Consider the following 27,087-nt stretch of genomic DNA (forward strand, 5'->3'; position numbering starts at 1 on the left):
GTTTTGCTCTATTTTTTGTTGATGGTGCGGAACCCTCCGTGCGCGAGTCCGACTCGCACTTGGCCGGTTTTTAATTCATTTTTGCTCCTGAAAAACCCGGAAGAACAAAATTCTTTTTCGTCTTGTCCGTGTTCTTTCCCATTTAGAAAATTATTTTGCCATAGCAGTTCTATGGCAAAATAATTCACTCAAATATTTTTAACTATTAACTATTTCCCGCGAAATAGTTTATATTTAAACTTTTAAGTGGCATACGTCATTTATGAGTTGTTGGAATTTTGATTTTATTTCAATTAATCAAATTCCAAATTTAAATGACGTAAATTGTCCGGGAGCCGGTTCCTGCCACTTGAAGGGTTAAAAATATTTGAGCGAGTTTGTAACTATAGTTTGGAAACTTTAGACTGTAGTTGGGTGTTTTTGCGGTACCAATAAATAAGGTGTCCAAAAATGGTACCGGTATGGTTTCGGTACGGGTTAAAAGAGAAGGACCAGCATTACCCCGTGGAATGTTAGCTTGGTTTGTCCCTAATTTTATAGCTACTTAATTAGTTTTTATAAAGTTATTTACCTTATTAAGTTCATCATCACTGGTGATGAATCCGAATGCGCCGTTTAGTATACCAGGGAACGTGAACTCATCCATGCTGGTGAATTTGTTGTAGATCGCGTCAAAGTTATTTATTAAGAAGTCTTGGGCGATCCTGGTGCCTACTGTTGGTTCGACGCCCCACACTGTGGACGCGTATTGGTTGGGGAGGTCGTTTAGGCTTCTTTCCAGGAGTCTGCGGTATTTAGGTTGAATTATTAGTTCGGTCGATTGGAAAATTTAATATTTATTATTATTTATTGAACACAATGTAAGCTTAAAGTTTCAGACCAAATCACTTACACGCTAGGAAAAAGATACATTATACATATACATGCTAATTAATCAAGGACAATTAAAGGTCAATATACATGCTAATTAATCAAGGACAATTAAAAATATACAAAAATATAAAATCATGTGCATAAAAATAAATGTGCATAAATATGAAGCGTCCAAATAAATTATATAATAAGATTTATATTTAAGCACGATACCGGTACTAGAATCGGTACCGGTAGTTTCGGTACGTGTATGTGTGTTATTGTGTGTGTAGTGCCTTGGTTTTATACTGTAATGCTGTGTTACCTACTTACTTGGACAATAAATAAAATAAATAATAAATAAACAAATAATGGTATTTATTGGTACCCGGGTTTCAAGTGATACCTGTATTTATTTACAGTATCATGGTACCGGTACGTGTGGTACTGCGGTTATTTCCGGTATTATCATCCGGCAGTCTCTATGTGGCTAATATCAATTGTGATACCGTACAATAATCGGTACCGGTATCATGTTTGGTACCATTGTGGTACCGGTATTTATGGTAACAATGTGGTATCGGTATTTATGTTATCATGTGTACCCGTGTGTGTGTGTGTGTGTATGTGTCTGTGTGTGTGTGTGTGTGTACCCGAATTTATAGTACCATACATGGTATCGAAATATATGGTACCAAAGACTTACAATGTGATCAAAGCCGGATCCCGAGTAGACGGCAGGTTGTTAATAATAAGTGTCTTCACATTAGGGTCTGTAGCGTTTTGGAAAGCGTCCCAGAAGAATTCGAAGGCGCGCCGCCCGCCCTTCTTGATCGCCATGTTGTACACCAGCGAGCGGAGGTAGACGGGTATGCTGGAAGTAGAACAATACAATAAAGTGTACTGTAAAGTAAATAAAAGTTAAAATCACTGCTTGCTTTTACGGTTAACGAATCTCGATATTGGGAACCAAATATACCTCACACTTCCATATGAGGTTCTCTATAACATTACAATACTCACGAGTTGTTGCTAAGGTCGTCCTGTGTCGACCAGTTGGTGAACTCGTCCTGGGCCCACTTGAGGCACCGAGGGGCCTCTACCTCACACACCCACATGAGGTTCTCTATACTCACGAGTTGTTGCTAAGGTCGTCCTGTGTCGACCAGTTGGTGAACTCGTCCTGGGCCCACTTGAGGCACCGAGGGGCCTCTACCTCACACACCCACATGAGGTTCTCTATAACATTACAATACTCACCGAGGGGCCTCTACCTCACACACCAACATGAGGTTCTCTATACTCACGAGTTGTTGCTAAGGTCGTCCTGTGTCGACTAGTTGATGAACTCGTCCTGGGTCCACTTGAGGCACCGAGGGGCCTCTACCTCACACACCCACATGAGGTTCTCTGTACTCACGAGTTGTTGCTAAGGTCGGCCTGTGTCGACCAGTTGGTGAACTCGTCCTGGGCCCACTTGAGGCACCGAGGGGCCTCTACCTCACACACCCACATGAGGTTCTCTATACTCACGAGTTGTTGGTAAGGTCGGCCTGTGTCGACCAGTTGGTGAACTCGTCCTATGCCCACTTGAGGCACCGAGGGGCCTCTACCTCACACTCCCACATGAGGTTCTCTATACTCACGAGTTGTTGCTAAGGTCGTCCTGTGTCGACCAGTTGGTGAACTCGTCCTGGGCCCACTTGAGGCACCGAGGGGCCTCTACCTCACACTCCCACATGAGGTTCTCTATACTCACGAGTTGATGCTAAGGTCGCCCTGTGTCGACCAGTTGGTGAACTCGTCCTGGGCCCACTTGAGGCACCGAGGGGCCTCTACCTCACACACCCACATGAGGTTATCTATAACATTACAATACTCACGAGTTGTTGCTAAGGTCGCCCTGTGTCGACCAGTTGGTGAACTCGTCCTGGGCCCACTTGAGGCACCGAGGGGCCTGTACCTCACACATCCACATGAGGTTTTCTGTATTCACGAGTTGTTGCTAAGGTCGGCCTGTGTCGACCAGTTGGTGAACTCGACCTGGGCCCACTTGAGGCACCGAGGGGCCTCTACCTCACACACCCACATGAGGTTATCTATAACATTACAATACTCACGAGTTGTTGCTAAGGTCGCCCTGTGTCGACCAGTTGGTGAACTCGCCCTGGGCCCACTTGAGGCACCGAGGGGCCTGTACCTCACACACCCACATGAGGTTCTCTATACTCACGAGTTGTAGCTAAGGTCGGCCTGTGTCGACCAGTTGGTGAACTCGTCCTGGGCCCACTTGAGGCACCGAGGGGCCTCTACCTCACACACCCACATGAGGTTCTCTATACTCACGAGTTGTTGCTAAGGTCGCCCTGTGTCGACCAGTTGGTGAACTCGTCCTGGGCCCACTTGAGGCACCGAGGGGCCTCTACCTCACACTCCCACATGACGAGGTTCTCTATCAGGAACGCTTCGTTATCGTCCTTGGGTTTACTCAGGCCGAAATTGAGGCGTTCGAGTTGCTTTTGGAGTAGGATTTTCATGTAGTCCTGTTAGAAAGAATAGGGTTGGTGAATGCGTAGTCTAACGCAGCTAAGTCAATTTCGTCATTGTCGATGGGTGAATCAACTTTTAGAACACAGGTTTCGTGTCCTAGACTCATGGGAAAATCTTTTTTTTTAAACCGTGTTGATTCTTTTACATTTTTACACGGGCATTATTAGATACGTAAGTATTTAATTAGCACAATAAATCAACAACTTGATCAGATAAAAAATATTTTTTTACGGTAACGCAGCAGAGAAAAAGCGGCCAAGTGCGAGTCGGACTCGCCCATGAAGGGTTCCGTATTTAGGCGATTTATGACGTATAAAAAAAAACTACTTACTAGATCTCGTTCAAACCAATTTTCGGTGGAAGTTTACATGGTAATGTACATCATATATTTTTTTTAGTTTTATCATTCTCTTATTTTAGAAGTTACAGGGGGGGGGTGACACACATTTTACCACTTTGGAAGTGTCTCTCGCGCAAACTATTCAGTTTAGAAAAAAATGATATTAGAAACCTCAATATCATTTTTGAAGACCTATCCATAGATACCCCACACGTATGGGTTTGATGAAAAAAAAAATTTTGAGTTTCAGTTCGAAGTATGGGGAACCCCAAAAATTTATTGTTTTTTTTTTCTATTTTTGTGTGAAAATCTTAATGCGGTTCACAGAATACATCTACTTACCAAGTTTCAACAGTATAGTTCTTATAGTTTCGGAGAAAAGTGGCTGTGACATATGGACGGACAGACAGACGGAGAGACAGACAGACAGACATGACGAATCTATAAGGGTTCCGTTTTTTGCCATTTGGCTACGGAACCCTAAAAAGTAATTTCTTTTTTAAATCGATTTTTTCTTTGGTAGGGAGTCTGGGACACGAAATAAAGTGTTCTAAAAGTTGATTCATCCCGATGAGCTGGACTTTCGTGATTTGAAGTGCCATTTACCTACTAAAGAAAAAGTTACTAAGCAGTTCTAAAAAAACGAACTCACCTGAAAATACACATATCCAGACGTGCTCCTAATATTATACTTAATAAATCCCATGTTATTAAGCAGCAACTCCCAGACAACCTTCGAGTCTTCGCCCTCGATAACGCAAGTCGTCAACCCTAGCGCCTGACTATAGTTCATGTGGGAGAACTTGGCCAAGTTGAAGGCATCGTCGATGAGCTGGGCTTTCGTGATTGGTGATTTGAAGTGACCAGATTTCGGCACAAGAAACGACATTTTATTACACAGATTATAGTTTTTGTATCCTTGTGTTTTTTTTTCAATACTATTGTTATTGCGTTTTTTGTAATTCGACATTTAGAGGCTTTATACATCTCTATGTTAGTTTGATTTGATATTTACGGCTTAGTTGTATTTTATAATTATTGATGTGTTTTTTTTTGCTGTATGTAAATTCCATATTGACGTGTAAAAGTGCCCTTGTGGCCTATTTGCTGAATAAATGTTGATATTTGATATTTGACATAGGTCATATACTAAAGAAAAAGTTACTAAAGCAGTTCTAAAAAAACAAACTCACCTGAAAATACACATATCCGGAAGTGCTCCTAATATTATACTTAATAAATCCCATGTTATTAAGCAGCAACTCCCAGACAACCTTCGAGTCTTCGCCCTCGATAACGCAAGTCGTCAACCCTAGCGCCTGACTATAGTTCATGTGGGAGAACTTGGCCAAGTTGAAGGCATCGTCGATGAGCTGGGCTTTCGTGATTGGTGATTTGAAGTGCCCAGATTTCGGCACAAGAAACGACATAGGTCATATACTAAAGAAAAAGTTACTAAAGCAGTTCTAAAAAAACAAACTCACCTGAAAATACACATATCCGGAAGTGCTCCTAATATTATACTTAATAAATCCCATGTTATTAAGCAGCAACTCCCAGACAACCTTCGAGTCTTCGCCCTCGATAACGCAAGTCGTCAACCCTAGCGCCTGACTATAGTTCATGTGGGAGAACTTGGCCAAGTTGAAGGCATCGTCGATGAGCTGGGCTTTCGTGATTGGTGATTTCAAGTGCCCAGATTTCGGCACAAGAAACGACATAGGTCATATACTAAAGAAAAAGTTACTAAAGCAGTTCTAAAAAAACAAACTCACCTGAAAATACACATATCCGGAAGTGCTCCTAATATTATACTTAATAAATCCCATGTTATTAAGCAGCAACTCCCAGACAACCTTCGAGTCTTCGCCCTCGATAACGCAAGTCGTCAACCCTAGCGCCTGACTATAGTTCATGTGGGAGAACTTGGCCAAGTTGAAGGCATCGTCGATGAGCTGGGCTTTCGTGATTGGTGATTTGAAGTGCCCAGATTTCGGCACAAGAAACGACATAGGTCATATACTAAAGAAAAAGTTACTAAAGCAGTTCTAAAAAAACAAACTCACCTGAAAATACACATATCCGGAAGTGCTCCTAATATTATACTTAATAAATCCCATGTTATTAAGCAGCAACTCCCAGACAACCTTCGAGTCTTCGCCCTCGATAACGCAAGTCGTCAACCCTAGCGCCTGACTATAGTTCATGTGGGAGAACTTGGCCAAGTTGAAGGCATCGTCGATGAGCTGGGCTTTCGTGATTGGTGATTTCAAGTGCCCAGATTTCGGCACAAGAAACGACATAGGTCATATACTAAAGAAAAAGTTACTAAAGCAGTTCTAAAAAAACAAACTCACCTGAAAATACACATATCCGGAAGTGCTCCTAATATTATACTTAATAAATCCCATGTTATTAAGCAGCAACTCCCAGACAACCTTCGAGTCTTCGCCCTCGATAACGCAAGTCGTCAACCCTAGCGCCTGACTATAGTTCATGTGGGAAAACTTGGCCAAGTTGAAGGCATCGTCGATGAGTTGGGCTTTCGTGATTGGTGATTTGAAGTGACCAGATTTCGGCACAAGAAACGACATAGGTCATATACTAAAGAAAAAGTTACTGAAGCAGTTCTAAAAAAACGAACTCACCTGAAAATACACATATCCAGACGTGCTCCTAATATTATACTTAATAAATCCCATGTTGTTCAGCAGCAACTCCCAGACAACCTTCGAGTCTTCGCCCTCGATAACGCAAGTCGTCAACCCTAGCGCCTGACTATAGTTCACGTGGGAAAACTTGGCCAAGTTGAAGGCATCGTCGATGAGCTGGGCTTTCGTGATTGGTGATTTGAAGTGCCCAGATTTCGGTACAATTAAGAAATGACATAAGTCATATACTAAAGAAAAAGTTACTGAAGCAGTTCTAAAAAAACAAACTCACCTGAAAATACACATATCCAGACGTGCTCCTAATATTATACTTAATAAATCCCATGTTATTAAGCAGCAACTCCCAGACAACCTTCGAGTCTTCGCCCTCGATAACGCAAGTCGTCAACCCTAGCGCCTGACTATAGTTCACGTGGGAAAACTTGGCCAAGTTGAAGGCATCGTCGATGAGTTGGGCTTTCGTGATTGGTGATTTGAAGTGACCGGATTTCAGGGCTGCGCTCAGAAGCTCCCAGTTTTTGGTGTCGTAGTTGACTCGATAGTAGCCTGAGGGAGAAAGGAGTAATTTAAAAATAAGTTTTTGGCAAAAATTTCATTTTTGGTACAAGCTTTAATCGCTGACTGTACTTTTCTAACGACAGACAACTAATACTCATCGAGACAATTCTAAAAACCCCTAACACAATTAGGTTGCGTTGTTTCATCTCAGAGTTCCTTTGGCCACCTCCTGTCTCCATCATCAGATCAGCTGGATGGTACCATAATATTGCATTGTCACCCGATTTACACGTGTATGAAAAATTTCCGCTCAATCGGAAACCGGGAAGTGGATCAAATTTAACTTGCAAGATTTGATTACAGACTGACAGACAACGGGAAAGGTGAAAGTAAATAAAAGCTTGTAAAAATGCTTTAAAAATCAAAGAAAAAAGTCTACTCCAAAGACACGTCGGGTCGGGTCATTTTTGTCAGCTTTTAAGTGTTTTAAAATATTTTTTATTTATTAATAATAATTTAAGTCATATCTTGTACGTGCAATACTCGTATAGGCCGCGAGCCAGCGACATATTTTTATGGCCTAATTTATTCTAAATAGTAAATTTGTCAGATGGCCATCTTACAGCAGAGTTTCTTGCCGTTTTAGGGTTAGAGCCGGCGTAGCTTTATTTGACGCTTATAAGCGTATTGTAATATGCATACTTGAAAACAAAGGCTTCGTCACACAGGCGCGTTTTCCGGGCGGGGCGTGAGCGGGGCGCGCCGCTTTTAGATATAAAACGCTCACGCCCGCCCGGAAAACGCGCCTGTGTGACGAAGCCTTAAACTATCTCTATTTTTACCCACGGAACTGCAGCTGGCGATCACAAGGTTTCATGACACTAATAGGGATGTTGACATGAATCGCGAATATATAACATGTTATGTTTTTACCATAGCAGGTGTTGGGTATTGAATATGGGGGTATATACAAATTAATAGAATTGTACTTGAGGGTGGGTCGAAGCTAGGCCGATCTGTCTAGAAATATACGTACTACTCCGCACACGCCGTCTTTTATTTATCAGTGGCTGACGAGGATATTATTTAAATCAAAATGTCGGTGGGGAAAATCAGGGAGTTCGACGTCCAAAGTGGTAGCTGGAGATCATACTGTGACAGGCTGGAGAGCTACTTTGTCGTCAACGACGTGAAAGATGAGCGGAAGTTACCGACATTGATTTCGGTAGTCGGTGAGACAGCTTACGAATTAATGGTGAATTTGTGTAGCCCTAAGAAGCCGGCCGAGCTGACCTTTAAACAAGTTGTGGAGGTAATGGAAAAACATCTGCAACCAACTCCTTCGGTGCTAGCAGAACGGTTCAGATTTCGTCAGTACCGACAGGTCAAAGGTCAAACAGTGGCGCAGTACGTGGCGGAGTTAAAAAAGATGGCACGGTTTTGTGATTTCAAAACGACGTTAGACGATAATATGCGTGATCAGTTTGTGTGCGGGTTGTCAAGTGATCTTATAAGGCAGCGATTGTTTGCGGAAGGTGAAATAAATTTTGCGAAATCAGTGTCATTAGCGTTATCTCTGGAAGCGGCCGAGCGGGATTCGGTAGCGGTCGAGGGGGGAGGCGGCGGGGCAGCCGCAAGTGGCTCGACAACAGAGACTGCAGCAGTACATAATGTTCGTTCGGCAGCGGCGGGATGCATGGCGTGCGGTGATTTCCGTCATGAACAGGCTCACTGCAAATTTAACAGTTACGTGTGTAGTCGGTGTAATGTAAAGGGGCATTTGCGTCGCATGTGTCCAACCATGGCCAACGGAATACGCGAACAGGCCTCTTCTTCGCCTAGAAGTAGTGCTAGGGGTGGCGGTACAAGGGCTTCAGCCGGTTATGGCCGAAGCGGAGCCACCCGTGGGCCGGGAACAGCGGCCACGCCCGGCGGCAGCGGAGCGCGCGGTGGTCGCGCTAGAAACAGCTGGGGAAACTCGCGGGTGCACTGGGTGATTGAAGATGGCCAGCTGGACCAGGAGGAGATACCGTTCGGGGTAAACGAAGGAAGCGAGGAGCCCATTTACCAAATGAGCCTCGACAAATACAAACCGGTAAGGATACAAGTTATGGTTAATAATAAGTTAATGACCTTTGAAATTGATACGGGTACAGCCTTAACATGTATAAGTAAACAGACGTATGACACCTTGTTTAAAGATGTACCGTTACAGCCATGTAATATGTCTTTAAAGTTTTATGATGGTACCGTAACGAAACCGTTATTAGGTTTTATTGTAGGCAATGTGCAGTACAAAAACATAGATAAAAATTTGAATTTATATGTCCATCAGAGAGGTACGACTAGTTTATTAGGGCGGCAATGGTTAGCCGAATTAGATATTGCAATACCTAAGCTGTCTTCATGCGAAAATGTTCTTACGAATGATGTAATATGTGATGATAAAATATCCGATGTAATTTCCAGGCATAAAGAGATATTCGATGGGACCTTGGGTGCGTTCACCGGCGGGCGGGCTCGGCTGCGCGTCCGGCCGGACGCGGCGCCCGTGTTCTGCCGCGCGCGCCCCCTGCCCTACGCCCTGAAGGGCCGCGTCGACGCTGAGCTCGACGCCATGCTGCGCGCCGACGTCATCGAGCCGGTGGAGCACTCGGACTGGGCCACGCCATTGGTAATCGTAAATAAACCGGACGGATCGTTACGGTTGTGCGCGGATTACAAATCCACATTGAATCGCGTTTTGTTAGTAGATAAATTTCCGATTCCTAAAATTGAAGACCTGTTTTCCCAGCTTAGCGGTAGTAGGTATTTTACTAAGTTAGATTTATCACAAGCCTACAATCAAATTATATTGGAAGACGACGGTTCTAGAGAGTTAACGGTAATTAATACGCACCGGGGATTGTTTAGGTATAAGCGTTTAGTATACGGTCTCGCATCTAGCCCGGGTATATTCCAAAGAATCATGAGCAATCTTTTGAAAGATATCCCTAACGTGACTTTTTTTTTAGATGACATTTTGATAACGGGGGATACTTTAGATTCACATTTATGTAGCCTTCGGCGGGTATTACAAAGATTAAGTAAAAATGGATTAAAGATAAAAAAACAAAAGTGTTCCTTTCTGGTACCAGAGGTTAAATACCTGGGATTTGTGATTGACAAAAATGGGGTTAGGGTAGACGAAGACAAAGTTACACCAATTCTAACAATGTCCCGACCTAGGAATGTTTCCGAACTTAAGTCGTTTATCGGTATGATAATTTTTTATGGAAAGTTCATACAAAACCTGAGCGAAATTTTAGCTCCGTTATATGAATTATTAAAGAAACAAAGGAAGTGGACGTGGTCGGTCGATCAGGATAGGGCATTTAACACGATAAAAAAATTGTTGAGCGAGGCGCCGGTTTTAGGACATTACGACGCGGAACGGGAACTGGTTGTCACCTGTGACGCGGGACCCTACGGCGTGGGCGCCGTGCTGGCCATGCGCGGGCGCGCGCGCGGGGCGCCCGACACTGTCATCGCCTACGCCTCACGAGCGCTCACACCGGCCGAGCGCAACTACAGTCAAATACACAAAGAGGCACTTGCTATTATATTTTCAGTAAAAAAGTTTCACCAGTTCCTTTACGGTAGGCGGTTCACGTTGAAAACCGACCACAAGCCTCTCGTGAGCATATTTGGACCAGGTTATGGTATACCTAGTATGACTGCGAGCCGTTTGCAGCGTTGGGCCTTAATTTTATCGGCATACGACTTTGATATAGAATATGTAAAATCGGATGATAACACCGCGGACGCCCTTTCGCGACTCATAGCGGCACACAAGTTGACGGGTTCCGTAGATGAGGACGGTCCGGAACAAACTTATTTACATTTTGCGACTGACGCGATGCTTTTGGATTATAATGCGATAAGTAAAGAAACTCGTAACGACGTATTGCTAGGTAGAATTCTTAGTTATATCCGGGACGGTTGGCCCCAAGATACAGACATAAAAGAATTAAAACCTTTTTTTAATCGTAAATCAGAATTATATACTGAGCTTGATTGCGTCATGTGGGGTCATAGGGTGGTGGTGCCGACGGCATGTCGCGAGCGAGTTTTGCGAGAGATGCACGATTCGCACATGGGGATCGTGAAGACTAAAGCGCTGGCGCGTAGCTATGTGTGGTGGCCCGGCCTGGACGAGGCCGTGGAGGATATGTGCCGCGCCTGCCCCGTGTGCGCCGCGGTAGCGGCGGCGCCCCCGCGCCACGCACCCTGCCCCTGGCCATACCCCAGTCGTCCTTGGGGTAGGATTCATTTAGATTTCTTAGGTCCAATAGCTGGAACAAAGTACTTGGTACTTATAGATGCGTATTCTAAATGGATAGAAATAGCAGAAATGTCGTGTTCAACGGCTAAAATATTAATTCAAAAACTACGAGACTACTTTGCTAGGTTCGGCTTGCCTAAACAGATAGTGAGTGATAATGGACCTCCGTTTTCGAGTGAGGAGTTTAGAGTTTTTTGTTCAAATAATAAAATCGAACAATTGTTTTCAGCACCATACCACCCGGCCTCTAATGGTGCAGCTGAAAACGCGGTCAAGTTGTGTAAGCGTGTAATTAAAAAAGCGATAATGCAGAATATGAATACAGAGACGGCCTTAAATAGATTCCTATTAATGTATCGTAACACCCCCCATAATACCACGGGCGAGAGTCCGGCTAAGGTTCTGTTAGGGCGTGCGGTGCGCACCCGGTTAGATTGTCTTAAACCCGATCGAGAACAGAGGGTTACCGATCTTCAACGCCGCCAGCGGGACGCGGCGGGAGGAACGCAGCGAGCACTCAACGTAGGCGACTTGGTATGGTATAGACGGTACAATGTAGGGAACTCACAGGGCAAGTGGGAAGCTGGACAGGTATTGGAACGGATAGGAGAAACCGATTACACAATAGCTAGTTCTTTAGGAGTTACACATCGGCATATAAATCAACTAAGAAAACGCGATTCAAATGGGGAAGTCCGGGAGCCTAGACCGCGTAATATGGCATTGAGTTATCCACCGGCTCGGACGCCCTTGTTGGTCCCAAGCGAGGAGGCGTCGAGTTCAGGGTCGGCGGAGAGTGTCAGTCGCGAGGTAAACAATCCACCAGAGGGCGCGCGGGCAGAGCCGGAGTCAAACCCGGAGCTGGCGCAGCGTCCCGACCCGGACGCCGCCGCTGAACGCACGCGGGCCGAGCGTTTGAGACCCATGGTGAATCCTCCTAGACGTTTCGGTTTCGAGGACATCTTTTAGTGATGTTTCATATTTTTGTATCTAGAGACTTTCTAATGTTTGCTCATTATACCTAATATACATGTATTTCTAATTAGCATTAATAATAGATAAATAAGTTGGTGCCTAGCACCTGTGTACCTACTGTTATACCTAGCTTTGTCTTACATGCAAACATGTATACGTTCCTTGTCGTTATTAAAATAAGTTTTAATTTCGCCTAAGCATGTAAGAATTATGTTTCATTATACTTGTAGGAAACGGTTGTGCCTTACTGTAAAAAGTTCAATTTATAAATATTCCTTGAACACGATTGTACGTCTTTGGTATGCATGCTATGTTTATAAGATGTATAATAGTATTAGTCTTTGTTTTCAATTAAAACATGTAGGTACCTATTCCAACTGTAAACTTGCTTTAGCCTTAAGGAAAACTTAATAACTTAACCGTATTGTTTGGCACCTGCAACCAAAGTAAACTAACAGTCAATACTATATCTATACATAGATGTACTTATTAACTTAGTTGGCATAAGTTAGAAAATAAGGGTGGAGGTGTTGGGTATTGAATATGGGGGTATATACAAATTAATAGAATTGTACTTGAGGGTGGGTCGAAGCTAGGCCGATCTGTCTAGAAATATACGTACTACTCCGCACACGCCGTCTTTTATTTATCAGCAGGGAGTATTAGAACGCGGAAAATCATATTTTGCATGTGTAAATATGCGTAATAAATTAATTAAAAATAATGAAAAGTATTGAAAATAATGCCCAGTATCACGTGACTGCAAACGCCAATCGGAGCGCGTGACGTAATCACAGTGGAATCACCAAAGACAAGTTATAAAACCTGCCTAAGTGTCTACAGATTATCGTACCGAAACGCGATCTTGGTGCGGTGCGGCGCACGAATCGATAGTGTGTAAGCAGAGATGCGATTTATTTGAAATACTTATGCCTTTTAGTAAAAAACATTTTGTATTTTATTTGAAATACTTTTCGAGATGTATTTTGCATTTTTAATATTCATTTCAAAATGCAAAATACTTTGTGATTAAGTTTAGCCGTTAGCCAACATTACCAGTCAAACAAAATGAAATGAACGAATGACGCTTGTATTGCCGAATTTGACCGATAGAGGCGCCTGCTAGCGCCTGGCGCCAGCGCCAGGGGGCCGATTTTTGAAAGTCGGCCGCTCGATTTCGTGTATTTCGTTCAGCAATATCTCCACTACTAGGCATGTAAATTCTACTAATAGAATCAAAAACGAGTGGTCAATACCACTAAATTCACAATTTATATCGCTCGTATTTCAAAAATCAGCATCTCGCTGTTTTCCACCGATTTTCGAGTGACGAAATCGAGCGATCGAAATTCAAAAATCGGCCCCTGGTATTGTTAAAAAGCGTAATAAGTAATAAATAAAAACAGATGTTTTTTTTTCACTTTTTAACAATACCAGTCCAGTTGTTATTAATAAAAGAAAAGTGTAATAATAATAAAATAAGAACTAGATGCACAATCAACCGAAATAAATGGCCACACAAGTCACAAAATGGAGTCATGGCTCTCTTTTCGTTAGTATAGTTTTTAGGGTTCCGTACCCAAAGGGTAAAAACGGGACCCTATTACTAAGACTCCGCTATCCGTCTGTCCGTCCGTCCGTCTGTCACCAGACTGTATCTCACGAACCGTGATAGCTATATTAGACAGTTGAAATTTTCACAGATGATGTATTTCTGTTGCCGCTATAACAACAAATACTAAAAACAGAATAAAATAAAGATTTATGTGGGGCTCCCATACAACAAACGTGATTTTTGACCAAAGTTAAGCAACGTCGGGCGGGGTCAGTACTTGGATGGGTGACCGTTTTTTTGCTTGTTTTGCTCTATTTTTTGTTGATGGTGCGGAACCCTCCGTGCGCGAGTCCGACTCGCACTTGGCCGGTTTTTACATTATTTTAAATGAGTATTATTTCCTTTATTTATTTCTCTTCTTAGGTTGGTTTTTTACAATATGTATATAAAATTAAAATATAAAATCACTTACAAAAACAATATAAAAAATATTATAAACACATTATAAAAAAAAGCAGCCAAGTGCGAGTCGGACTCGCCCATGAAGGGTTCCGTATTTAGGCGATTTAAGACATATAAAAAAAAAACTACTTACTAGATCTCGTTCAAACCAATTTTCGGTGGAAGTTTACATGGTAATGTACATGGTACTTTTTTTTAGTTTTATCATTCTCTTATTTTAGAAGTTACAGGGGGGGGGGGGGGACACACATTTTACCACTTTGGAAGTGTCTCTCGCGCAAACTATTCAGTTTAGAAAAAAATGATATTAGATATCAATCAAATCAAGACCTCAATATCATTTTTGAAGACCTATCCATAGATACCCCACACGTATGGGTTTGATGAAAAAAATGTTTTTGAGTTTCAGTTCGAAGTATGGGGAACCCCAAAATTTTATTGTTTTTTTTTCTATTTTTGTGTGAAAATCTTAATGCGGTTCACAGAATACACTACTTACCAAGTTTCAACAGTATAGTTCTTATAGTTTCGGAGAAAAGTGGCTGTGACATACGGACGGACAGACAGACGGACAGACGGACAGACAGACAGACAGACATGACGAATCTATAAGGGTTCCGTTTTTTGCCATTTGGCTACGGAACCCTAAAAACCTAACCTAGGGTGCCGCCAGCAGCGGGGCAAGGCCCAAGCTGCCGGTGGTCAGGGCCGCAGAGAGAGGATCCGACGGACTATTATTAATAACATAACAGAATTTATTGATACGCGTAATGATAAATATGACCAAAATGTCATGCATAAGGTGCCATGTTATTAGACGTTTTTGTTCGGCTCGGCATTGTGTCTCTATTTCTCATTATAAATACCTAACATAAATAAAAATATCTGAGATTTGGTCAAAAGGTATTTTATTTTGAAAAAGTATTTTGAAAAAACCTATTTTGCATTTAGCATTTGAAATACAAAACTCAAAACTATTTGGTATTTTGCATTTGAAATAGTAAATTTGAAAAGTATTTTGCATTTTGTATTTAAATGCTTTTTTAAAACCATTTTGTACATCTCTGTGTGTAAGGTGGTGCGTTAAGGACGCAGCTATAAGTTAGAGCGAGAAAGAAGGTCGCTGTCCGATGCGGTAGTGTGTAAAGGCTTTAAAAAAAATTGTCAATTGCCATATAAAGAATTAAAAAAAATGACTGACAGCAGTTTGTTTAAAACGCCGTTACGTCATCAAGGTCACGTGACAGTTTGGAGCGTTTAGGCGCGAAATTGAAACTTGAAACTTATTATACATGTTTTTTTATTCAAAATTAATGAATATATATTTTTTATATTTTTTTCTGTAATTATTACGTGTCTATCTACAAAATGAAACCAGTTCCAAAAAATTGTCAACATCCCTATTACCGACACGCATTATATGAGTTTTTGGCCAAGAGAATGAATGGCAAACGAATGTTAAACAGCTTGGTGCCACTTGCACCATCCCACTAACCCGAGGTTAAGCGGTTAAACCGTTAACACAATGTCAAATTGTACTGGTTACCATGGTAACTCCAGGTTTAACCAGTTAACCCCGGGTTAGTGAAATGGTGCAAGTGGCGCTTATGAGCTTACCAATGGCGTCAACATTGACATAGAGCGCTTGCGCACGATCTACGGGCAGGTTGGCGATGACGGAGCGCTCCTTAAGCCACAGTTCTGGCTTGGCCGACTGTGGCTTGGCCGACTGTGGCTTGGCCGACTGGCTGGCTTGGCTTGGCAAGGTGTAGCTGATGGGGATGTGCCAGAGCTGGTCGATCATGGCTTGGTAGGGGTCTTCGGAGCTTGTGAATAGTTTCTGTAAAAAAGCAATTTTTCAGTGTACCGACATTGTTACTGAAAATGTATCGTTAACTGTTGTTTTTATTTCACCAATGTTCACTTAAAAGTGTTGCGCTTTCGACGGGGCGTGCAGCGTGGAAATGATTTGAGCACCATGAAAATCGCAGTTCGAAAATTGCGGGCATTTTTCTCTGTCACTCTAATAAACTCTAATTTACGCCTTCATTGGAGTAAAAGAGAAAGATCCCCGCAATTTGCAAATTTCAATTTTCGCGGTAGCCCCTCAGCATACTCGGAGGCCGCTCGCATACTTACTACAGTTGTGCAAATGCGGAAAGCTTCCAAAAACATGGATATTTTGAAAACTTCCTTTATAACTTGTGAAATTTTCCAAATTTTCCAATTTTTAACTTTTATAAGTTTTTGGAATCTTTTCGCAACTTACACAAATATATACTTGGTCAAGCAGATCTAGTCAGTAGAAAAAGGCGGCAGATTTGAAAAATGTAGGCGCGAAGGGATATCGTCCCATAGAAAATATGAATTTCGCGCCTTTTTTTACTGACAAGATTTGCTTGACCAGCTATAGGTACTTACTTTTACTTACCTGGCTGTCGCGATAACAAGAGCACGCCATTTCATTTATTTCAAAAATCATGGTTTGATTATGATTACAAAAGGCTTGGAGGATACAACTAAACGGAGTAGCCATTAACAGGCTTTCCCCTCTGTCGAAAATAGGCGGCCAACGGTCATACACAATGTATGGACTGACGTTTATCTGACATGGCTATTTTTACGTTACGCATACATTTGACGTTCCCCTCCCCCGCAAAAATCGGCAGACTGTTTTGTACAGAAAATTACAGACATGGCGTCTCCGTTTGATTATATCCTCCAAGACAAAAGGTGTTACATAGAATAAATTTAAAAGTGGAAAAATTACTGTCTTGGGTGAGACTTGAACTCACGGCCTCTGGATCGATACTCCAGCGCTCTGCCATCTGAGCCACCAAGACCTCATCCATAGCCAGCAAATCTTTCCACCATATTATGGGTCAAGGGGACCGTAGCGACATCTACCTCTCTCTCTGCTTGTTAAAAATTAAAATTAGGTGTGACATAGTTAGTTACATTTTGCTCGAACCTGTTCGAACTCACGTCAAATCTCGCCGAGGCAGTTTTTATAAAAAAAAAAAATGTTTATTAGTTCAGTCATTTTAGATTTTGACCTTACTTTATAGGTCACTTTTCGTAGGGGGGTCACTGGGAGTGTAAATTCAAAAAGTAGACTGAATCAGGCTCCTGTGTATATTCGAAAAACGGTTTTTCTTGAATAACTCGGCCATTTTTGATTTTACAGTAAAACCGCGAGGACAAAAATTGTAGGAAATTTGATTCTCTACAAGTTTGGTCCTCACAATTTTCCTCTAGGATCGATATTTTGGAAATTAAATTTGAAAAAAGCGACAGGAGCCTGATTCAGTCTACTTTTTGAATTTACACTCCCAGTGACCCCCCCGAGGGACTAGGGTTTGCAATCCAGATCCGAAATGTATGAAATTATCCGGATCTGGATCCGGATCCGCGGATATTCCCATACATTTCGGATCCATCGTGCAAACCCTACGAGGGACCTACGAAAAAAAAATCCAAGACCTGATTATTCACGGGTAGGGTCGGTTTTTTGGATATAATGACTGGACTATATTTCAGATCATTGATCCATAAAGTTATTGGTAGGTATTTAATTTAGAGCTAGGTCGTCTCAGTTTCGCACTCTAAGAAATCTCTTCCAGCTAAAAGGTTTATATCCTACCTGTTCAAACATGACATCGCCCGTCTCGTAGTTCCTGTTGACATTAACCACCGGATATCCGGCCTGGCGGGTCCACGAGTTCATGAAGTCCACCACCGACAGCTGTCGCAGGTTCGAGTCCGACCTGACCGCCGTTGACATCGCTGCCCAGAGGTCGTTCTCTTCCGCGTTTGAGTAAGTCCTGAACGATTGAAATACTGAATTATTTAATCATCAAACAATAAAAACCGGCCAAGTGCGAGTCGGACTCGCGCACGGAGGGTTCCGCACCATCAACAAAAAATAGAGCAAAACAAGCAAAAAAACGGTCACCCATCCAAGTACTGACCCCGCCCGACGTTGCTTAACTTTGGTCAAAAATCACGTTTGTTGTATGGGAGCCCCACTTAAATCTTTATTTTATTCTGTTTTTAGTATTTGTTGTTATAGCGGCAACAGAAATACATCATCTGTGAAAATTTCAACTGTCTAGCTATCACGGTTCGTGAGATACAGCCTGGTGATAGACGGACGGACGGACGGACGGACGGACGGACAGCGGAATCTTAGTAATAGGGTCCCGTTTTTACCCTTTGGGTACGGAACCCTAAAAACTGAATTAAATGTCATATATGAAAGAAAACTGACCAATAAAATAAAAATAAACCGGCCAAGTGCGAGTCGGACTGACGTTCCAAGAGTTCCGTCCATGAAGTCCGACTCATGCGTGACTGCACATTTCTAATAGGCTATCCTGTCATCTATAGTCAAAGAACTATTTTCGTATTTCGTATTTTAAAGTAAGTAAGTAGTGTAAGTACCCGAAAAAAAAACCCTAGCAAACAACAAAGGTTTAAAAAAATTTAACCTGTGAAAATTTCAACTGTCTAGCTATTACGGTTCATGAAATACAGCCTGGCGACAGACAGACAGACAGACGGACAGAGGAGTCTCGTGGATACAATACAAATCCTATTTATTGCATAATCTCAGAATAAATGTACATGGAAACACAAATAATACATGAAGACAGAGGTAAACAACAGGCGGTCTTATCGCTAAAGGGCGATCTCTTCCAGACAACCTTTAGGTAGTGGTCAATATGTCGACAGTTAAGTTATAACTTTTTTGTTTTTTTTGTGTTTTTAGGGTTCCGTAGCCAAATGGCAAAAAACGGAACCCTTATAGATTCGTCATGTCTGTCTGTCTGTCTGTCTGTCTGTCTGTCCGTCTGTCCGTCTGTCTGTCCGTCCGTATGTCACAGCCACTTTTCTCCGAAACTATAAGAACTATACTGTTGAAGCTTGGTAAGTAGATGTATTCTGTGAACCGCATTAAGATTTTCACACAAAAATAGAAAAAAAAACAATAAATTTTTGGGGTTCCCCATACTTCGAACTGAAACTCAAAAATTTTTTTTTCATCAAACCCATACGTGTGGCGTATCTATGGATAGGTCTTCAAAAATGATATTGAGGTTTCTATTATCATTTTTTTCTAAACTGAATAGTTTGCGCGAGAGACACTTCCAAAGTGGTAAAATGTGTGTCCCCCCCCCCCCCCGTAACTTCTAAAATAAGAGAATGATAAAACTAAAAAAAATATATGATGTACATTACCATGTAAACTTCCACCGAAAATTGGTTTGAACGAGATCTAGCAAGTAGTTTTTTTTTAATACGTCACAAATCGCCTAAATACGGAACCCTTCATGGGCGAGTCCGACTCGCACTTGGCCGCTTTTTTTGTTTTATTTTTGTTTGTTTTTGCTGATTTTTAACTAACATAGCCTTTTTTAAGTTTGTAATACATCTAACATTTTTATGGATATACTTAGTCTGAAATAAACGATTTTTATTTTTATTTTATTTTTATTTATATAAAAGTCTTACCATTGATTTAAATAGATCAGCAGTCCTTTATGAAACAGTTCCTCCGACACTGTATGGTTCAACATACGAATCAGATTCGCCCCCTTCGTGTACGAGATCTCGTCGAACTTCTGCGAGATCTCGGAGGCGTCGACGACCTTCCTGGAGACGGGGGAGGTATTCTTCAGGGAGTCCGAGCGGAGGAGGTCCATCTTGTCGATGGAGAAGGATTCGAACATGTTCCAATCGGGTTCGATCTGGAACGAGTTATAGTAGTTTATGTGACTGCTACATAATGAGAGGCATTAAAATACGAGTGTGGGTTTAAGAAACGAACGTTAGTGAGTTTCTTAAAAGGATCACACGAGTGTTTTAATGCCTAATTATGTACAGTTACATACAGAACTTTATCTAATCACATACTTAAAACTAACTAAAAGATAAACTGTACGTCTAATGACGGCCAATGAAAACTTTTTTCACGCATGTCACACATCCGTAGTTTTTTTTAATTCCTAGACAAAAGAATGAAGTCCCTATTCTCATGTCACTCGAGATCATTTATCGTGCGGTTTATATTAAAAAAACATACTAAATGGACGTTTCGCATCGATAACTGTTTTAATATCTATGGATACTAGAATAGAGACCCACTTGAGTTTTGACTGCTGTTCCAAATTTAAACTCATAACCTTACAAAAATCTATAACGTTACCTATGTACTCGTACATTAAAGTACAAATTTTTCTACTACCACAGATAAGAAAGTTCTCATAGTAAAATTGGTTGTAATAAAGCTTGTCATTTCCTACGGTTTCTGAACGCATTATAGAGCACTAATGACATGTACAAGATAAAGAGTTTAGTAACATTAAATAAAATAAATTAATATTATAGGACATTCTTACACAGATTGACTAAGTCCCACAGTAAGCTCAAGAAGGCTTGTGTTGTGGGTACTCAGACAACGATATATATAATATACAAATACATAGAAAACACCCAAGACTCAGGAGCACATATCTGTGTTAATCACACAAATAAATGCCCTTACCAGGATTCGAACCCAGGACCGCGGCTTAACAGGCAGGGTCACTACCCACTAGGCCAGACCAGTCGTCAAACTTTAGACTTATATCGACCGGGATATGAACCGTGATTACCTTTTGTATAGTTGTCAGTTACCCGTGAACAAGATGCATGTAACTGCGTCGAAATATCGGAAGCTCGAAAACAATATAAAAGGTAATCCCGGTCGATATAAGTCTAGCGAAACTAACCGTGAATCATTCAAAACTGTTTAGAAACATTATTCGAACTACGACTGTTTATTTTTAGAGGCTCTTCCCACTATTCTGTACAGTGATGTACTGTTTAAAGCCAACAAATAGCGTAGAAATGATTAGGTACTATTTCTTCTTTTGAATAGGTAACTAATTCGTATTTATTACTCATGAAAGTAGGTACCATATCCAATTGTGCAAAAATCTTTCAAGGACTTATTCATGTTTTTCTATATAGATTTTGTGTCAAAGTTGTACGAAAATTGCCATAACCACCCAATTGCCGAGACATTGCCGTCCATGGCCTACGTTTACATAAACACTCACACGGTCGACGCCAAACAAACTGAACTATAGTACAATAGAAAGTGAGTTACTGTCTATTGTTTGGGCTACAACGCCGAATTATGCTTCCCCATACTATATTGCCATAGAGCACACTCACATGATCAAAGCCGAAGTACGTGTTGAACTGAACTATAGAAAAACTAACTCGTTATTTAGGGCTACCAAATAGTTTCGTCTAAAGGAACCTAACCCCATACTATATTGCCATAGAGGATCCTCACATGATCAAAGCCGAAGTACGTGTTGAACTGAACTATAGAAAAAACTAACTCGTTATTTAGGGCTACCAGATAGTTTCGTCTAAAGGAACCTAACCCCAGACTATATTGCCATATTTTAGTTTATAACAAGCAGAAACGTCTGCGAACTCGTCGTAACTGGTGAATTTCCAATATGATTTGGAAGTCCGGTAGCCGTTCAAGAAGTGTAACGCTCTTACGGTAGATGTCGCTCGGGTCCCCTTGATCCATATGGTGGATAGATTTGCTGGCTATGGATGAGGTCTTGGTGGCTCAGATGGCAGAGCGCTGGAGTATCCAGAGGCCGTGAGTTCAAGTTTCACCCAAGATAGTCATTTTTCCACTTTTAAATTACATATATTGCCATGCATATATATGTATGACACTCACATGGTCAACGCCGACGTACTCGATGTAAGTGGCGAACCCCTCGTTGAGCCAGAGGTCGGTCCACCACCTCATGGTGACCAGGTTGCCGAACCACTGGTGCGCTAGTTCTTGAGCGAGTATAACCCCAGACTATATTGCCATAGAGGATCCTCACATGATCAAAGCCGAAGTACGTGATGAACTGAACTATAGAAAAACTAACTCGTTATTTAGGGCTACCAAATAGTTTCGTCTAAAGGAACCTAACCCCATACTATATTGCCATAGAGGATCCTCACATGATCAAAGCCGAAGTACGTGTTGAACTGAACTATAGAAAAACTTACTCGTTATTATAAGAACTACCAAATAGTTTCGTCTATAGGAACCTAACCCCAGACTATATTGCCATAGACACTCACATGGTCAACGCCGACGTACTCGATGTAAGTGGCGAACCCCTCGTTGAGCCAGAGGTCGGTCCACCACCTCATGGTGACCAGGTTGCCGAACCACTGGTGCGCTAGTTCTTGAGCGAGTATAACCCCAGACTATATTGCCATAGACACTCACATGGTCAACGCCGACGTACTCGATGTAAGTGGCGAACCCCTCGTTGAGCCAGAGGTCGGTCCACCACGTCATGGTGACCAGGTTACCGAACCACTGGTGCGCTAGTTCTTGAGCGAGTATAACCCCAGACTATATTGCCATAGACACTCACATGGTCAACGCCGACGTACTCGATGTAAGTGGCGAACCCCTCGTTGAGCCAGAGGTCGGTCCACCACCTCATGGTGACCAGGTTGCCGAACCACTGGTGCGCTAGTTCTTGAGCGAGTATAACCCCAGACTATATTGCCATAGACACTCACATGGTCAACGCCGACGTACTCGATGTAAGTGGCGAACCCCTCGTTCAGCCAGAGGTCGGTCCACCACCTCATGGTGACCAGGTTGCCGAACCACTGGTGCGCTAGTTCTTGAGCGAGTATAACCCCAGACTATATTGCCATAGACACTCACATGGTCAACGCCGACGTACTCGATGTAAGTGGCGAACCCCTCGTTGAGCCAGAGGTCGGTCCACCACCTCATGGTGACCAGGTTGCCGAACCACTGGTGCGCTAGTTCTTGAGCGAGTATAACCCCAGACTATATTGCCATAGACACTCACATGGTCAACGCCGACGTACTCGATGTAAGTGGCGAACCCCTCGTTCAGCCAGAGGTCGGTCCACCACGTCATGGTGACCAGGTTGCCGAACCACTGGTGCGCTAGTTCGTGCGCGACGTCGATGGCCACGTTCTGTTTGTCGCGGGGACCGCTTGCTTCGGGGTCGAAAAGGAGCGTGGTTTCTCTGAAATCAATAAATAATATGTTACACAATGGAGGCCGCAAAAATATCTTAGTTTAGTTTAGTTTCTTTATTGGTAAAAAGTATTTTACAGGTCACACAGGTACAATTGAAATAAGATTGTTATTTACAATTCTAGATAAAAATAATACATTGGTCAAAGTTTACAAATCTCTAAATAATGAATAATGATCGTGCAATAATTGTTAATATAGTAAAATTTACATATTCTCTTTCATAAAGTCATCAACAGAATAACATGCTTGGTCTAGAAGTAGACATTTGAGTTTTTTATTGAATATTGAGTCGCTTTCTGTAAATTTAATGTCATTAGGAATTTTATTATATTTTGGCCCGATAATATTGAGAGACTTTCGGGCCTTCGCGAGTCGTTGTGTAGTCTGTCACGATCTTATTTGTAGAGCCATAAGAGCGTGTCACATATTTTTGCTGCCTTCGAAGAGTAACACTACTGCAGGACTATATTATGGCAGAGGAGTGGAAACGGCAATTCGTAGATGAGCAAACTTTGCCGGACGAAGTGAAACTGAGTCCGACAAAACGAGACGAATTCTTGAACTGCTATTTCCGTCGAATTGCTTTTCTCTATAAAAATAAGGTAACATAATCAGTTACATAAGCATCAAGCATTAATTTTCGTTGATATTTATTAATGTTCACGAGTACCCGACTTTACATGAGGTCACAAACGTTAACGCAACTGAAATAAGTACCCACTTACCTAGGTGGGATTTCATACTAAACTAGTACCTATGAGAGCGTGAATACCTATAGGTACATAGTACATCGTTTTGACAGTTCGAAAAAAGAAACTGATTTGACTAGTACTCAAATACCCTATTACGCGCGTGCGATAAAGATAGGAAATCCTCGTGCCAAGCGTCCGTTCTTTATGTGGTGACCACGAGTTATCTTTACCGAATCAGTAGATGTGTTTTTGATCTAACCTGAATGTAATAAGTCCCCAGTTCTCCATAGCCCCGCTCGAGAAATCCGGGATAGCGATCAGATCCAGTTTATCCAGCACATAGGGCAGTCCAAACACTTCTTCGTAGTATTCCAGTAGTTTAGGCGTGATCGTGAGCGCGTAACTCGCCTTGTTGATCAGTTCTGGACGCGTCCAGACGCGGATGGGTTTGGTTATGTTGTCCTGGAAAACGTAATAGAATTAGAGTTCGGCTATGTGAAGTCTGCATCAAATACATATTCATTGATTTCACTAAGTGAAATCAAATCAATAATGTTTGACTCATTCAGTGATGAATGAAATAAAGTGAGCCTGAAGTCCAGAAGTTATGACTTTTTTCAAAATATACTTTATTCATGTAGGCCTAGCAACAAGCACTTATGAATCGTAACATACTTATAAATTATCTTAAGCTAATTATCAGAGCAATTTATTGATGTTATTATTCCATAAGAATATTGGATTATTATACAAATCAAATTAAACACAAATTAAATTAAATTAAGAATTTCACAAAAGGATCGTCAAACATGAAAAAAAAATTGTATAAAAAATACTAGTCTAGAATGTTTCTAGAATAAAATCTAAATGTCAAATAAATAAATAAAAACACAAAAGAAGTATGTACATCGGAATATCAATTTCCTTATCATTAATCAAATATACCTAAAAAAATAATCATTTCGAATAACAACTAATCCCACGTTGTTAAATCATTCATGTAGTCTTGTGTGGTATAATACGCTAATTTTAGGTGGAGAAGAATTTTTTTAGGGCCTCTGCTAAAACTAACCTTGCTAATATAAGTAGTTTCCACGGACTTGAAGTCGGACACGATATATGCGACGAGGTATGTCGACATGTTGACGGAGCGATCGAAGTGCGTCCATTTCCAGCCTGGTGAGTCGGGGCTGTGACAGAAGAATATAATAATTACAGAGGCCTTACCATGATGTCCTTATTCTACATCGTGACTAGGACCTAAACTGAATTGCTAAGGGACGGCGTTATGCAACTTAGGTATATACCTCCGTCCTTTAGCAATTCAGTTTAGGTCCTAAACAGAATCACAATAAGGACATCATGGTAAGGCCCCAGGGCGCCTATTCAAGGTGACAATCGTACATCGATATACACCAAACGTCAAAAAACTGTATCGGCATGACAGATGCATAGAAAAGTCCCGTGACTATTTTCATAAGCTAAACTAAGTTTCGATTTGCGTTTTTTATCAACAATTGTTATCTTTATAAAAAAAAGTCGTAATAAGTATAAATTATAGATCTATGTAAAACAATAGCTAAATTCTATCGCTTATCACTTCTTCCACTACTTTCGAATTACAACTTTATAACAACAAATTAAGGTCCACAATCGTGTGAACAAAAGTATAATAGGTAACCCCTATGACATGAAAATCAGATAATACTAAATTTGAACTTTATAACGATGTCATTAGGTTGCAATTCACTTGCGTTAGAAACGGCCCAAATAACCATAATCAGCTGATAGTTAGGGTCATGACAAGGCTACAAGATAGTCGGTATGTAAAACAAGAGAGTAACGAAAACTGGCAAAGCCGGTTACTACAATTTGAATCTTTCTGTTTAAATATTAAGGTCGATATTTGAATAGTTTATGTATAACATGCAACTAGACAAAAAAATCTGACGCATGTCGTTAAATAAATAGATAATACTTATTACTCATTGTAGTCGATTGCGATATTGGTTTAAGATGTAATATACTTACACAAGTGTTTGAAAATGTGTGTCATGGCGCTAAATGCATCACTGGTCCGTTCCAAAAGGATATAAGTTACTGGCAACATTGTTTAAAAATCGCTTAGGGTACCTTTTTTAGATTTACAATTTAACATTGTAAAGCCCACGGTCCTACCTATAATACTGATTACTTCTATACTGTAATTATTTTAAACAATTTTAATTTGGAACAGAGTTTTTCGTTAATTTGAAAACAAAAGAAATTCAACCACATTTCCTTCACTATTATTTCAAATTCAAATGGCAAGTTTTTTGTATAGGTTTTAGGAGGCTAATGTTCTACTTAATATGTATTGTGCATGGGCGTTAATGTTATCGTATTTAAATCCTAGATAAAGCTTACTATAGGCGATCTGGGATCAATCAGGATGCGATGACTAAATTTATTTCCGTATTTGGCCGACTGTCGTTTCTCCCAACAACGGAGCGGCAGCTGACGTAGACGAACTCATTACACATATCGATTTACAAGCGATACTTACATATCTTCTTGCGAGGAAACCTTCATATTCGACAGGGCTGTCAAATTACTAGGGTGCGCTATACTAATCTCGAACATGGCTTTAAAGGCGGGTTCGTCGAAGCACGGGAAAGCCGCGCGCGCTGATGTAGGCTCGAATTGTGTCACCCCTAGACTCCTGCAATGGAAAAGAGATCTTATGATCAAGGGTTATAGTTCAAATTGGTGTGTGGAATTAAAACTTAAGCTACTTAATACTAAACTATAAATTATACCTAGTTGTCTTGTGCGAGTAAATAGTCGATCTTCCGTGTTCACTTTCTCTTCGTCGCTCGGATATGTTTAACTTTACCAGTATAGGGAATGCCCTAGGAAGCCACGGCGCTGAACCCGGACTAATAAAGTGGATCATGAACATGCTAAATCAAAGGACAATAAGGTATGTAGGCGAACCTCAGGCCGTAGCGGCGGTGCGAGGATGCCCTCAAGGGGGAGTCCTGTCACCTCTGTTGTGGAACCTAGTGGTTAACAACCTCA

The 27,087-nt window shown here is 41.4% G+C and overlaps 1 protein-coding gene across 1 annotated transcript in view; it reads right to left on the reverse strand.

Moving 5' to 3' along the window:
• The window catches only part of LOC134649655 (aminopeptidase N-like), a 37,364-nt gene that overhangs the window by 1,617 nt on the left and 8,660 nt on the right, over positions 1-27,087 (reverse strand). The window contains exons 4-14 of the mRNA XM_063504494.1: positions 26,573-26,728; positions 25,100-25,217; positions 24,287-24,489; positions 23,138-23,321; positions 19,743-19,978; positions 17,872-18,052; positions 15,846-16,068; positions 6,686-6,960; positions 3,199-3,395; positions 1,559-1,726; positions 572-785 (exon numbers count right to left, since the gene is read on the reverse strand). Coding sequence (XP_063360564.1) covers positions 572-785; positions 1,559-1,726; positions 3,199-3,395; positions 6,686-6,960; positions 15,846-16,068; positions 17,872-18,052; positions 19,743-19,978; positions 23,138-23,321; positions 24,287-24,489; positions 25,100-25,217; positions 26,573-26,728 — 2,155 coding nt within the window. The remainder of the gene's footprint in view (positions 1-571; positions 786-1,558; positions 1,727-3,198; positions 3,396-6,685; positions 6,961-15,845; positions 16,069-17,871; positions 18,053-19,742; positions 19,979-23,137; positions 23,322-24,286; positions 24,490-25,099; positions 25,218-26,572; positions 26,729-27,087) is intronic.

This window comes from Cydia amplana, chromosome 7, assembly GCF_948474715.1.
Source record: "Cydia amplana chromosome 7, ilCydAmpl1.1, whole genome shotgun sequence".
Classification (NCBI taxonomy): domain Eukaryota; kingdom Metazoa; phylum Arthropoda; class Insecta; order Lepidoptera; family Tortricidae; genus Cydia; species Cydia amplana.